Here is a 12,501-nt window from a genome sequence, read left to right as displayed (position 1 = left end):
ACACAACGTACATTTGGGTCCATTCCAACCAAAATTTCAACCATCTTTTATCAACCACATCATCAACAAACATCCAAGACGGCAGCTTCAAAACGCTTACATTGGTGCCGTGACCAGGATTTCAAAGGGTCACAAGTTGGGGCATCAATGGATCAAGAACAGTATCATCGATTGCTTACATTTGGTGCCGTGACCAGGATTTCAAAGGGTCACAAGTTGGGGCATCAATGGATCAAGAACAGTATCATCGATTGCTTACAACACATAACTTTTGGAATTAAATTTATTAGCTTCAACACTTTCAAATTACATATTACTATATCAATCCATTTTCAACAGCATACTGGATAATAGGCCCAATCCTATTTTTATAACTATCTGTATTTTTTATAGAAAAATCAAAGGACGCACTAACATCTTCTCCTTTTTCTGCACTCTCACCGATGTCAGGCAAATCTTGTGTTTCTGCGAATGCGACCTTAATTGGTAACAGACACATAACAACACCGAACTTGGCCCGTCTTATCCATTCGTTGTAAAATCTTTCAAAAGAATACGTTTTTGGAAACGTACTGCCCATTTCTGATAAAGAATCACAAAATGCATTGTAATAATCCTTCAAAATCGTTTTTAGATCTGCGATATCCGCTGGATTTATGCATGCAAACAGGAAATAAGACAAATCTAGTATTGGTGACGCAAGTTTGGCTATTTGCCAGTCCAAGATTGCAACTTCTGAGACATTGGACTTTTCATCATCCTGAAATAAAAAAATAAGTAAATTAGAAAGATTGTTGTATGATTTTTACCTCGTATTTGTACATAAAATTGTTATTCCAACAGTCTCCGTGAACCAGCACTTGCAAGACGTCGTCATCCATTCCGACTTCATCTATCACTGAAGGAAGTTTATCTTTGAAACTTAACCATTTGTTCAAAGTTTGTTTCGGCAGGTCGTCTTTTAACAAGTTGTGTAATTCGCAGACGACTTTTTGCAAAATGGTTACAAAACCTGTTTCACTAAAAAAGTTGCTCATAGGATCTGACTGAAAATCTTGAGTCAAACGTTTAAATTCTTCCGGCTTCTGCTCTTTCAGTGCGATCGAAATTGAATGGAATTTGGCGTACTGTCGAACTACTAAATCAACATGTTTTCTAGTCAACGGGTGTTTGCGATCATACAAGTCGTATCCAAGTTTCTTTAAATTGTCCATAACAATGACAAATCGAGATTCACTGTAGACACCATAACATCTTGGAATGCTATCAAAAAGACATTTCACACCTTTTTCACGTTGGAATTGTTGAAAATATGGAAAAATTTGATCGTAAACTTTTATTTCACGCACATAAATATCAGCAAACGTGGCAGATTTTTCCTTCAAAGCTGGACTTGGTTTATCACATTTTAATACCAGATGATACTCTTTCCTCACTCCTCGTTTATCGACGCCTGTTACCTCTGCAAAAAGGACATCTCCGACGTAACCACTGCCTTTTTCAGTCTGTCCGGTTATTTGGTAGTCAAAACTTTTCAAATTTTTGTTGAAACACGTTTCGAGCCATGATCTGACTTCTTTTTCACTTGCACTGTTCATTTTGGAAAGATCAAATTTCAATGTGAGATGAAAGAAAGTTGTTGAGTAATAGGCATGAAAACTCTCAAGTACTTAAGTTTTATAGATTTGATTACTGTTGCTGGCTATCTAATGTTATCACTTTCAATTATACAAACGATATCGAATGAAATCGTTCCATTAAATTCTGATGAATGTTTGAAGATAAACATCTGCAACAAATCGCCATTTAAACAATACAAAACGTGCCTGTTGGTTAGATGTCTAGAACATTTATCAATAGTAATTGTTTAAGATATTGTCGAGGATTGATTCCATTTATTTAACTTGTACTTTATTACATATATTTATTATTATGTATTTATTATGTATTTATTATTTATTATAAAGTTATTCGAAAGATAGGTAGGAAAATCTAATTTGCATTTTTACCTAAATATTTCAGATTTTTATTTATATTATACTATATTATTTCAGTTTCAACAGCGTATTTGATAATAGGCAGCATCCGATGTTTAAAACCGTTTGTATTTTTGATGGAAAAATTAAAGGATGCTCCAACACCTTCTCTTGCTGCATTTTCAGCTACATCAGGCATTTCTTGTTTTTCCGCGTATGAAACTTTGATTGGTAAAAGGCACATCATAATTCCGAATTTGGCACGTTTTTTCCACTCTTGGTAAAATGTTTCAAAAGTGAACGTTTCTTGGAACGTAGTACTCATTTCTGATAGAGAATGACATAACTCATTGTAATATTCCTTCAAAATAATTTTCAGGTCTACGATATCTTTTGGGTTTATGCACGCAAACAGAAAATACGACAAATCTAGAATTGGTGAAGAAATTCTAGCCGTCTGCCAATCTAAAATTGCAACTTCTGAGACAATAGAATTGTCATTGTTCTGAAAACAAATTGTAAGTAAAGTAAAAGAATGTTCTCTAATTTTTACCTGATATTTGAACATGAAATTATTATTCCAACAATCTCCATGCACAAGAACTTGAAAGACGTCATCATTTGTAGATACTTCATCCAACACTAAAGGGACCTTATCTTTGAAATTCATCCATTTGCTTACAGTTTGTTCAGCTAGTTCATCCTTTATCAACTCTTGTACTTCACAAGCAATCTTTTGTAAAACAGATGCATAGCCGGCTCTGTTAAGGTCGCTTAAAGGATCTGTACGAAAATCTTGGACCAAGCGTTGAAATTCCTCAGGTCGCTGCTCCTTCAGTGCGACTGAAATTGCATGAAATTTTGCGTACTCTATTACTACTAAACTAATATGTTTTCTTGTCAACGGTTTTTTAAAGTCGTTTAGATCATATCCAAGTTTCTTTAAATTATCCATGACAATGATAAATCGAGATCCACCGTACACACCATAACATCTTGGTGTACTATCAAAAGGACATTCTACGCCTTTTTCACGTTGAAATTGTTGAAAATATGGGAAAATTTTCTCATATAAAATTACTTCTCGTGCGTAAATCTCTTCGAAAGTGGTTGATTTTTCCGTTAGAACACCAAGTTTGTCACATTTTAGTACAAGATCTAAGTTTTTCTTTGCCCCTTGTTTATCGATGCCTGTTAGCTGCACAAAGAGCACATCCGAAGCGTAACCACTGCCTTTTTCAGTCTGTCCAGTTATTTGAAATTGAAAACTTTGCAAACTTTTTTCGAAGCACGTTTTCAGCCAGGCTCTGACTTCTTCGTTTTTTACTCTATTCATTTCAAGAAGAGAAATTTTCACTGTGAGATAAACGAAACTGGTTAAACAATTACCATCAAATCCGTTAAGCACACATTCAAATACATCTTTTTAGTGCTATCTTATTTTATCTACTTCGTGTATAAACACGTTGGTTTTAAATGATTAAATTAAATTAATTTATCTGGGTTATCAGCACCAATGATTTTCAATAAAATATTCTTGACTCGCACGTATCTATACGCAAAAGATAAAATAAGATTAAATAAGAAATCTATAAAAATTACGAACTTGTCAGTTTTGTTCATGGCCATTGTGCAACATCATTCGCGAATCACACATTGAATTTGTATCTTCTCAAAATGAACGGTGCGAGTGAAAATGAAGTCAGATCATGGCTGGAAACGAGTTTCAAAGATAACTTAAAAAGTTTTAAATTCAAAATCGCCGGACAAGCTGAAAAAGGCAGCGGTTACGCCGGAGATTTGTTTTTTGTGGATGTTACAGGCATCGATAAACAAGGAGCTAAGAAAGAGTACAATCTTGTACTAAAATGTGACAAGACCAGCTCAGCTCTCAGAGAAAAAGCCCCCACGTTTACAAATATTTACGTGCGTGAAATAAATGTGTATGGTAGAATTTTTCCATATTTTCAACAGTTTCAACGTGAAAAAGGTGTGAAAAGCCCTTTTGATAGTGTAGCAAAATGTTACGGTGTTTGCAGTGGAGCTCGATTGGTTATTGTCATGGACAATTTGAAGAAACTTGGATATGATTTGTACGATGGTAGAAAACCGTTGACAAGAAAACATATCAATTTGGTGGTAGCAGAGTATGCTAAATTCCATGCCATTTCGATCGCATTGAGAGACCAGAAACCTGAAGAATTTCAACGTGTGACTCAAGATTTTCATTCAGATCCTTTGAACGATTTTTTTAAAGAGTCGGGATTTGCATCCGCTTTGCAGAACGTTGTCTCCGAACTACACGAGTTATTAAGGAATGACCTGACTGAACAAACCTTAAGCAAATGGTTAAATTTTAAAGATAAAATTCCGTCGGTGATGGATGAAATAGCTGCAGATGAAACAGTGTTGAAAGTTGTTGTTCATGGAGACTGTTGGAATAATAACTTCATGTACAAATACGAGGTAAAAATTCTCATGTATTATTCTAAATGTACTTATAGTTTATTTTCAGGATAATGAAAAGTCCATTGTTTCAAAAGTTGCAATTTTGGATTGGCAAACATCCAAACTGTCTTCACCAGTTGTAGACTTATCCTATTTTCTCTTCGCATGCATGGGCCCAGAGGAAGTCGCCAACGTAGAAGTGATCTTAAAAGAATATTACAATGTTCTTTGTAATTGTTTGTCAGAAATGGGGAGTTCGATTTCTACAAACTACTCTTTTAAAAAATTGTACCAAGACTGGAAAAAATGTGCCAAGTTTGGACTCATGGTGTGTCTCTTACCAGTCAAGGGGTCATGCGCAGAAAATGAAGATTTTCCCGACATGGCTGCAAACGCAGAAAAAGGAGAAGAAATTAGTGCATCTTTTAATTTTTCCATCAAAAACACTGACAGTTTTAAACGTCGGTTGGGGCCTATTATTAAATATGCTGCTGATACTGGAATTATATAGTTATTAATAAAAATTATGTTGTTTGAAGGTGTACATTACTGTGTAAAAACGTAAATTGTATTCCATATAGTGTAAACCTTTCTTTCTCTAATATAACCTCGGTTTTGTATTAAAAGATTACCAGAAGATTCTAATAAACTCAATGCTTCAATTATCAAAAATGCAATTTATTCTCAAACACCAAATTTCGCTCTGATCATGGCAGAATTGGTACCGAAGCGGGCGTCAGCATTTTTTGACGACATTTGTTGTTTGGGAATAAATTGTATTTTTGATAATTTTTGTCAACACCAACAATTGATCCAGTAAATTTCTTTCAGTGTTTCAAGCGGAACTAAAGAACCCAAGGTGTAATTTGAAACCCGTTTCATTATTTCTGATTATTTCTGAGGTAATGTAATTTTTCTCCTAGCGTTAAAAAAATTTAGACGGAAATACATCTTTTGCAGTCCAAAAATCTCGCTCTATTCAACAAAATTTTAGACAAAGTTATCTTAAGGCGGTTTGACACGATATTCTCGTGGCAAACAGCAAAAAGGGAGAAAATATTTTTGCAAAAATATTTGCAAAAAAAATTTAAAACATGTTTATAAAAATTACAATTAGGTACAATTATGAGGTAAAAATCTTTCTAATTTACTCAGAGCTTAGTAGAGAATACTATCTTTTTTAGAACTATTACATGTTTGTATATCAAGTTCATAAAATGTCATATGAAATATGAAAATGTCATATGAAAATTTCACTAGAAAATAACTTCTAACTCCTGTTACTGCGAAAACAGTATTTTTTTGGTTATTGTCACTGCTTAACAGTTTTCTAAATACCACCACGTTCTAACTCTTTTGGTTATAGAAATTAAAAGCTGTACAATTAAAGGAAACTTAATTGGATGTTGAAAAATAATTTAGGAGCATATCGTTTAAATAACAATTTATTAGTACCTACCAATAAGCTCAACACCTTATTATTACATGTCTTTATTCATGATTAACGACTATATCAATCCATTTTTTACAGCTATTGGATAATAGGCCGTATTCTATTTTTGTAACCGTCTGTATTCTTGATGGAAAAGTCAAAAGACGCAGTGACATCTTCACCTTTTTCTGCGCTCTCAGCCATGTCAGGCAAATCTTGTGACTTTGATAGATAAAAGACACATTACGATTCCGAACTTGGCTCGTCTTATCCATTCGTGGTAAAATCTTTCAAAAGAATACGTTTTTGGAAAGGTACTGCCCATTTCTGACAAAGAATCACAAAATACTTTGTAATATTCCTCCAAAATGGTTATAAGGTCGGCAAACTCCTGTGAGCCAATACATGCAAAGAGAAAATAAGACAAATCTAGAATTGGTGACGAAAGTTTGGCTATTTGCCAGTCCAGTATTGCAACTTCTGAGACACTGGACTTTTCCTTATCCTAAAAAAAATATGAGTTAATTATAAAACAATCGCTTAATTTTTACCTGATATTTATACATGAAATTATTGTTCCAACAATCTCCATGAATAATTACTTGCAGGACGTCATCGTCCATAGCTACATCGAGTACTGAAGAGAGTTTGTCTTTGAAATTTAACCATTTGGTTAAAGTCCGTTCAGGCAGATCATTTTATAACAATTGGTGTAATTCGCAGACGACTTTTTGCAAAATGGGTACAAAACCTGTTTCGCTAAAAAACTTGTTCAAAGGATCTGAACGAAAATCTTGCGTCAAACGTTTAAATTCTCCAGGCTTCTGCTTTTTCAAGGCGATTGAAATTGAGTGGAATTTAGCGTGCTCTCTTACCACTAAATCAACATGTTTTCTAGTCAACGGCTGTTTACAATCGTACATATCGTAACCAAGTTTCTTCAAATTGTCCATGACTATGACCAATCGAGATCCTGTACATACACCGTAACATCTTGGGATACTATTAAAAGGACATTCTACACCTTTTTCACGTTGGAATTGTTGAAAATATGGGAAAATTTCATCATACACTTTAATTTCACGAACATAAGCTTCTTCAAACGTGGAGGATTTTTCTTTTAAAGCCTTATGAGCTTTGTCACATTTTAATACAAATTTATATTCCTTCTTTGCTTCTTGTTTATCGATACCGGTTACCTGTGCAAAGAGTACATCCCCTGCGTAACCACTGCCTTTTTCAGTTTGCCCGGTTACTTGGAACTCAAAACTTTTCAAGTGTTTTTTGAAGCACGTGTCCAGCCATGTTCGTATCTCATTTTCACTCGCACTGTTCATTTCGGAAGATAAAATAAAATGGGTGATGCGCGAAGGATGTTGAACGATAGCCATGAAATAGCAAGTACGTAAGTATGAATGTACTTACATACGTCAAATAGTATTAAATTTGATTGCTGGCGTTGGTTATCTCATTTTATCTCTTTCAAGTCCACACACATGATTAAGCATCATTTAATGTTCGCATTTCGAACTATGCTCCACTTATTTTGAATTATTGCACAGTAATAAATAAACAGATAAAATTAAATAAATCATAATCTCTATCAGTAACAACAATTAAATGCTCTAAAACACTAGTCATGCAGGTATTGTTTAAAAGCGATTTGTTGTATCTGAATGCTTATCTTGAAAGAGAATGAACGATAGAAATTTGTTCGTTACAAACCGATTCTAGTTTGAGTACTTGAAATAGATTAAATGAGATAGCCAGCTAATAGTAATCAAATCAATATATTATATAAAGCTTAACAACTTGACAATTTTTATCACTGTTGTTCAACAACTTTCGTTCATCTCACATTGAAGTTTTATCTTCCCAGAATGAACAGTGCTAGTGAAAATGAAGTTAGATCATGGTTGGAAACGTGTTTCAAAAATAATTTGAAAAGTTTTGAATTCGAAATTATTGGACAAACTGAAAAAGGCAGCGGTTTTGCCGGAGATGTGCTTTTTGCTCATGTGACAGGTATCGATAACCAAGAAGCGAAGAAAGAGTATAATCTTGTAATAAAATGCGACAAGACTAGTTCAGCTCTAAGAGAGAAATCTGGCGCATTTGAAACAATTTACAAGCGTGAAACAAAAGTGTACGAAACAATTTTTCCGTATTTTCAACAATTTCAACGTGAAAAGGGTGTAAAAATCCCTTTTGACAGTGTCCCAAAATGTTACGGTGTTTGCAGTGGATCTCGATTTGTTATTGTCATGGAAGAAACTGGGATATGATTTGTACGATAGCAAACAGCCGTTGACAAGAAAACATATTAATTTAGTGGTAAGAGAGTACGCTAAATTTCATGCAATTTCGATCGCACTGAAAGAGCAGAAACCTGAGGAGTTTCAACGTTTGACTCAAGATTTTCATACAGATTCTTTGAACGATTTTTTTAAAGAATCGGAATTCGGATATGCTTTACAGAAGATTGTTATCGAACTACACGAGTTATTAAAGAACGACTTGCCTGAACAAACTTTAAGCAAATGGTTAAATTTCAAAGATAAACTCTCTTCGGTGATTGATGAAATTGCAGCAGATAAAGATGCCTTGCAAGCGCTTGTTTATGGAGACTGTTGGAGTAATAATTTCATGTACAAATATGAGGTAAAAATGTCATAACAATTCTAATGTAGGTACTTAAAATTTACTTTCAGGATAATGAAAAGTCTATTGTTTCAAAAGTTGCAATTTTGGACTGGCAAACAACGAAAGTTTCTTCACCAATTGTAGACTTATCCTATTTTCTGTTTGCGTGCATAAGCTCACAGGATGTCGCCGATTTAGAAATGATTTTAAAGGAATATTACAATGTACTTTGTAGTTCTTTAGCAGAAATGGGGAGTACGTTTTCAACAAAATATTCCTTTGAAAAATTGTACCAAGACTGGAAGAAACATGCCACGTTCGGACTCCTGATGTGTCTCTTACCAATTAAAGTGTCATACGCAGAAAAACAAGATTTGCCAGACTTGAGTAAAAGTGCTGAAAAAGACGAAGATATAACTGCGTCGTTTAATTTTTCTATCAAAAACACAGACAGTTTTAAAGGTCGATTGGGACCTATCATCAAATATTCTGTTGAAACTGGAATAATATAGGCATGTGATTTGAAGATTTTGTTTGTGTGAGAATAAATATTGTCTTCGACACCTTTTTTCAAAATATGTACCTCTCAATTTTCTATGACTGAGGCCAGTAGGGTTCATGCTTTTTACTTCTTTCAAGTCCTCGAATAGTTGTCTCCATCAAGGTGGCTAAGAATGAATGAGTTTTCTCTTATAATGGGACAATTATTTAGAGACCCCCTACATGATCAATTATTTAATTTACAAACATGCGTATCAAATCTGATATGAGACCAATTTAAAGCTGATAAAATGAGATAGCAGCAACAACAACAAAATCCACTTAAACACTTGACAGTGCTTGCTTCTCAAGTTTTATTTTGTTTTGCTCAAAATGAATAAATAGTGCGAGTGAAAAAGATGTCAGATTATGGCTAGAAACGCGCTTCAAAGAAAATTAGAAAACTTTCGATTTCCAAATAATTGGAGAGACGGAAAAAGGCAGCGGTAACGCCGGTGATTTGTTCTTTGTGAAGGTGACAGGCCACGATAAAGAAAGAGCAAAAAAAGAGTATTATCTTGTGCTAAAATGTGACAAGACCAGTTTCGCATTACAGAAAAAAGCTTTCACTTTTAAGGAGGCTTACTTGCGCGCACTTAAAGTGTATGAATGGATTTTCCCATATTTTCAATAGTTTCAACGTAAAAAAGGTGTCCTCAGGACCTCGATTTGTTCCTGAAGAATTTCAACGCTTGACTCATAATTTTCAATCAGATCCTATGAGCGAATTTTATATCGGAACTGGCTATGTATCCGTTTTGCAGAATTTTGCTTCTGAAGTGCACGAGCTGTTAAAAAATGACTTGACTGAACAAACTTTAAAGAAATGGTTAATTTTCAAAGATAATTTTCCGTTACTTTTAAATGAAGGAGTTATAGATGATGGAGCCTTGCAAGTGGTGGTTCATGGAGATTGTTGGAATAATAATTTTATGTTCAAATATGAGGTATAGTAATATAACAACCTGTAGAATTCACTTATAGTTGTTTTCAGGACAATGAAAAATCTGCCGTGACAAAAGTCGGAATGTTGGATTGGCAAAACACCTAGACTTGGCTTACCAATTCTCGATTTATCCTATTTTCTGTTAGCATGTATAAACCTTCAGAATATCACCGACATAAAAACAATTTTGAAAGCATATTACAAATTAATGTGTGATTTTTTTGTCAGAAATGGACAGTGCTACATTTGCAAGAACGTATTCTTTTGAAAAATTTTACCAAAGTGGATCAGACATGCCAAGTTTGGAATTGTGATGTGTCTCTTACCAATAAAAATTTCATACGCAGATGAAGAAGACTTGCCAGATGTGGTAGAAAGCGCAGAAAAAGGAGAAGATATTGGCGCGTGTTTTAATTTTTCCATCAAAAACACAGACTGTTTTGAAGATCGAATGCGGCCTATTGTCAACTATGCTGTTGAAACTGGAATAATATAATCAAGAATGATGGTATTGATCTTGTAAGATTGTAAATTAGGTATGTGAGATCTAATTTTCAAAGTTTATTCCACCGCATCCTTGATAATGTTTCAAATCGAACTGGTTAGGATCTCTAATAAAAGATTGTTTATTTTTATTACAAAATAAAATAACTAAATATAAAATCGGTAAGTAATTTTTATTCATGATTATATTTATATAAGTCCAGTATCTACGGCGTATCTAATGATAGGTCGTATCCTGTCTTTAAAACGTTCCGCATTTTTAACAGAAAAATTAAAAGATGCACTGACATCTTCTCCTTTTTCTGCACTTTCAGCCATGTCAGGCAAATCTTCTTTTTCCAAGCATGCCATTTTGGTTGATAAAGCACTCATCATAATTCCGAATTTTGCTCGCTTTATCCATTCTTGGTAAAACCTTTCAAAAGAATATGATTTTGAAAATGTACTACCCATTTCTGATAACGAATCACAAAACACATTGTAATATTTCTCCAAAATCGTTTTTAGGTTGGGGATATCCTGGGGACTCATACAAGCAAAAAGAAAATAAGATAAATCTAAGATTGGTGAGGAAATTCTAGCCATTTGCCAGTCTATAATTACAACCTCTGATACAGAAGATTGTTCGTTGTCCTGAAAAAGAAGTTACATAGAAATAAATTCAATAGTATTTAACAGCAGTATTACCTCATATTTAAACATGAAATTATTATTCCAACAGTCTCCATGAACAAGTACTTGCAAGACGTTGTTATCATCTCTAGCTACATCTGCCATGGCTGAAGAGAGTTTATCTTTAAATTCCAACCATTTGCTTAAAGTTTGTTTATCCAGATCATTCTGCAACAACTCGTGAGATTCACAGATAATCGTTTGAAGAACGGATTCAAATTCAGTTTCCTTGAAAAAATCCATCAAAGGGTCTGTTCGAAAATCTTCAATTAATTGTTGGAATTCCTTTGGTTGCTGCTCTTTCATTACCACTGAAATTGCATGGAATTTAGCGTACTCTCGTACCACTAAATTAACATGTTTTCTTGTTAACGGTTTTGTGCGATCATATAACACATATCCTAGTTTCTTCAAGTTGTCCATGACAATGACACTTCGAGGTCCACTACATACACCATGACATTCTGGTATGTTATTGAAAGGTTTATTCACACCTCTTTGAATTTGAAATTGTTGAAAATGTGGGAAAATACTTTGATACATTTTTATTTCACGCGAGTAAATTTCTTGAAACAAAGATACTCTCTCTCTTAAAGCCGTACTCTCTTTTTCACATTTTAGTACAAGATCGTACTCTTTCCTTGCTCCTTGTTTATCGATGCCATTCACCTGTACAAAGAGCACGTCTGCGGCGTAACCACTGCCTTTTTCAGTCTCTCCGATTATTTGGAATTCAAAGGTTTCGAGACTTTTTTTGAAGCACGTTGCTAGCCATGATTTGACTTCATTTTCACTTGCACTGTTCATTTTGGTAAGATACAATATTAATGCGAGATGAATGAAACGAATGAACGTCGACTGCTTAATAATAAATCGCTACGGCTGCTACTATCTCATTTTATCTAGGTATTTTTGAAGGGGGAGGATGACGTCAACCAAACGTCAAAATGTAGCAATGTCGTGCAATCGGCATGTATTTTAATTAGGATGTTTAACAATGTTATACAACATTTTGCTTCTTAATATTACTAACTTTATTTAAATAATTATTTTTTAGGCGACTTAAACTGAAAATGAAATTTTTAGGCCTTAAAAGCGGCCTAAAAGTGAAGGTTTTCTGGCCGCAAACATTTTCGGCCGATCTATGGTGGCGCCATCTATGCATAGTCTTGCATATTACATCAAGATACCGATATTACCCTCAATTTTATAATTATTTGGGTAAAATCAAATCGAAAAACTGCTGTAAAGTGCAACAAAGACGTGTTGAATTATTGAAAATGAACATGACTAGCAGTGCTCCTGCAACAACATTAAAAAACACATTAAACCTAATTCAC

At 34.1% G+C, this 12,501-nt stretch overlaps 7 protein-coding genes across 7 annotated transcripts; 2 read left to right on the top strand and 5 right to left on the bottom strand.

The window, feature by feature from the left end:
- Nucleotides 1-265: 265 nt before the first annotated feature.
- On the bottom strand, nt 266-1,706 carry LOC148181315 (uncharacterized). Its single transcript, XM_088042248.1, has 2 exons — nt 810-1,706; nt 266-760 (listed from the first exon to the last, which is right to left on the bottom strand). The coding sequence occupies exons 1-2, from the start codon at nt 1,596-1,598 to the stop codon at nt 317-319; spliced, it is 1,233 nt and encodes a 410-aa protein (XP_087898374.1). The 5' UTR covers nt 1,599-1,706; the 3' UTR covers nt 266-316.
- Nucleotides 1,707-2,040: 334 nt separating this feature from the next.
- On the bottom strand, nt 2,041-3,344 carry LOC148181314 (uncharacterized). The gene is made up of 2 exons (XM_088049316.1): nt 2,530-3,344; nt 2,041-2,481 (listed from the first exon to the last, which is right to left on the bottom strand). Exons 1-2 carry the CDS (start codon nt 3,310-3,312, stop codon nt 2,041-2,043), a joined length of 1,224 nt encoding a protein of 407 aa, XP_087905442.1. The 5' UTR covers nt 3,313-3,344.
- A 254-nt stretch (nt 3,345-3,598) lies between these two features.
- Nucleotides 3,599-5,138, top strand: LOC148181313 (uncharacterized). Its single transcript, XM_088043110.1, has 2 exons — nt 3,599-4,442; nt 4,492-5,138. The coding sequence occupies exons 1-2, from the start codon at nt 3,654-3,656 to the stop codon at nt 4,933-4,935; spliced, it is 1,233 nt and encodes a 410-aa protein (XP_087899236.1). The 5' UTR covers nt 3,599-3,653; the 3' UTR covers nt 4,936-5,138.
- A 756-nt stretch (nt 5,139-5,894) lies between these two features.
- Nucleotides 5,895-7,249, bottom strand: LOC148181311 (uncharacterized). Its single transcript, XM_088047591.1, has 2 exons — nt 6,408-7,249; nt 5,895-6,361 (listed from the first exon to the last, which is right to left on the bottom strand). Exons 1-2 carry the CDS (start codon nt 6,477-6,479, stop codon nt 6,062-6,064), a joined length of 372 nt encoding a protein of 123 aa, XP_087903717.1. The 5' UTR covers nt 6,480-7,249; the 3' UTR covers nt 5,895-6,061.
- On the bottom strand, nt 6,555-7,193 carry LOC148181312 (uncharacterized). The gene has a single exon (XM_088049216.1). It carries the CDS (start codon nt 7,191-7,193, stop codon nt 6,555-6,557), a length of 639 nt encoding a protein of 212 aa, XP_087905342.1.
- Nucleotides 7,212-9,011, top strand: LOC148181310 (uncharacterized). The gene is made up of 3 exons (XM_088049104.1): nt 7,212-7,257; nt 8,072-8,517; nt 8,568-9,011. The coding sequence occupies exons 1-3, from the start codon at nt 7,212-7,214 to the stop codon at nt 9,009-9,011; spliced, it is 936 nt and encodes a 311-aa protein (XP_087905230.1).
- Nucleotides 9,012-10,643: 1,632 nt separating this feature from the next.
- On the bottom strand, nt 10,644-12,009 carry LOC148181309 (uncharacterized). The gene is made up of 2 exons (XM_088039355.1): nt 11,177-12,009; nt 10,644-11,122 (listed from the first exon to the last, which is right to left on the bottom strand). Exons 1-2 carry the CDS (start codon nt 11,966-11,968, stop codon nt 10,679-10,681), a joined length of 1,236 nt encoding a protein of 411 aa, XP_087895481.1. The 5' UTR covers nt 11,969-12,009; the 3' UTR covers nt 10,644-10,678.
- Nucleotides 12,010-12,501: the final 492 nt, after the last annotated feature.

This window comes from Gnatocerus cornutus, chromosome 1 (assembly GCF_029298725.1).
Source record: "Gnatocerus cornutus isolate USDA-ARS CGAHR chromosome 1, icGnaCorn1.1, whole genome shotgun sequence".
NCBI lineage: Eukaryota > Metazoa > Arthropoda > Insecta > Coleoptera > Tenebrionidae > Gnatocerus > Gnatocerus cornutus.
The sequence above is the reverse complement of the archived record's forward strand: the minus strand, read 5'-3'. Positions and strand labels throughout refer to the sequence as shown.

What these genes read in the sequence shown, in the direction of transcription:
- LOC148181315 (XM_088042248.1), bottom strand. Translation starts at nt 1,598, where the DNA reads ATGAACAGTGCAAGTGAAAAAGAAGTCAGATCATGGCTCGAAACGTGT. An exon ending in ATTTTATGTACAAATACGAG is followed by an intron (nt 761 to 809) that starts GTAAAAATCATA and finishes TTTTTATTTCAG; the next exon opens with GATGATGAAAAGTCCAATGT.
- LOC148181314 (XM_088049316.1), bottom strand. Translation starts at nt 3,312, where the DNA reads ATGAATAGAGTAAAAAACGAAGAAGTCAGAGCCTGGCTGAAAACGTGC. An exon ending in ATTTCATGTTCAAATATCAG is followed by an intron (nt 2,482 to 2,529) that starts GTAAAAATTAGA and finishes ATTTGTTTTCAG; the next exon opens with AACAATGACAATTCTATTGT.
- LOC148181313 (XM_088043110.1), top strand. Translation starts at nt 3,654, where the DNA reads ATGAACGGTGCGAGTGAAAATGAAGTCAGATCATGGCTGGAAACGAGT. An exon ending in ACTTCATGTACAAATACGAG is followed by an intron (nt 4,443 to 4,491) that starts GTAAAAATTCTC and finishes GTTTATTTTCAG; the next exon opens with GATAATGAAAAGTCCATTGT.
- LOC148181311 (XM_088047591.1), bottom strand. Translation starts at nt 6,479, where the DNA reads ATGGACGATGACGTCCTGCAAGTAATTATTCATGGAGATTGTTGGAAC. An exon ending in ATTTCATGTATAAATATCAG is followed by an intron (nt 6,362 to 6,407) that starts GTAAAAATTAAG and finishes TATTTTTTTTAG; the next exon opens with GATAAGGAAAAGTCCAGTGT.
- LOC148181312 (XM_088049216.1), bottom strand. Translation starts at nt 7,193, where the DNA reads ATGAACAGTGCGAGTGAAAATGAGATACGAACATGGCTGGACACGTGC.
- LOC148181310 (XM_088049104.1), top strand. Translation starts at nt 7,212, where the DNA reads ATGGGTGATGCGCGAAGGATGTTGAACGATAGCCATGAAATAGCAA. An exon ending in CGATAGCCATGAAATAGCAA is followed by an intron (nt 7,258 to 8,071) that starts GTACGTAAGTAT and finishes CCCTTTTGACAG; the next exon opens with TGTCCCAAAATGTTACGGTG. An exon ending in ATTTCATGTACAAATATGAG is followed by an intron (nt 8,518 to 8,567) that starts GTAAAAATGTCA and finishes ATTTACTTTCAG; the next exon opens with GATAATGAAAAGTCTATTGT.
- LOC148181309 (XM_088039355.1), bottom strand. Translation starts at nt 11,968, where the DNA reads ATGAACAGTGCAAGTGAAAATGAAGTCAAATCATGGCTAGCAACGTGC. An exon ending in ATTTCATGTTTAAATATGAG is followed by an intron (nt 11,123 to 11,176) that starts GTAATACTGCTG and finishes CTTCTTTTTCAG; the next exon opens with GACAACGAACAATCTTCTGT.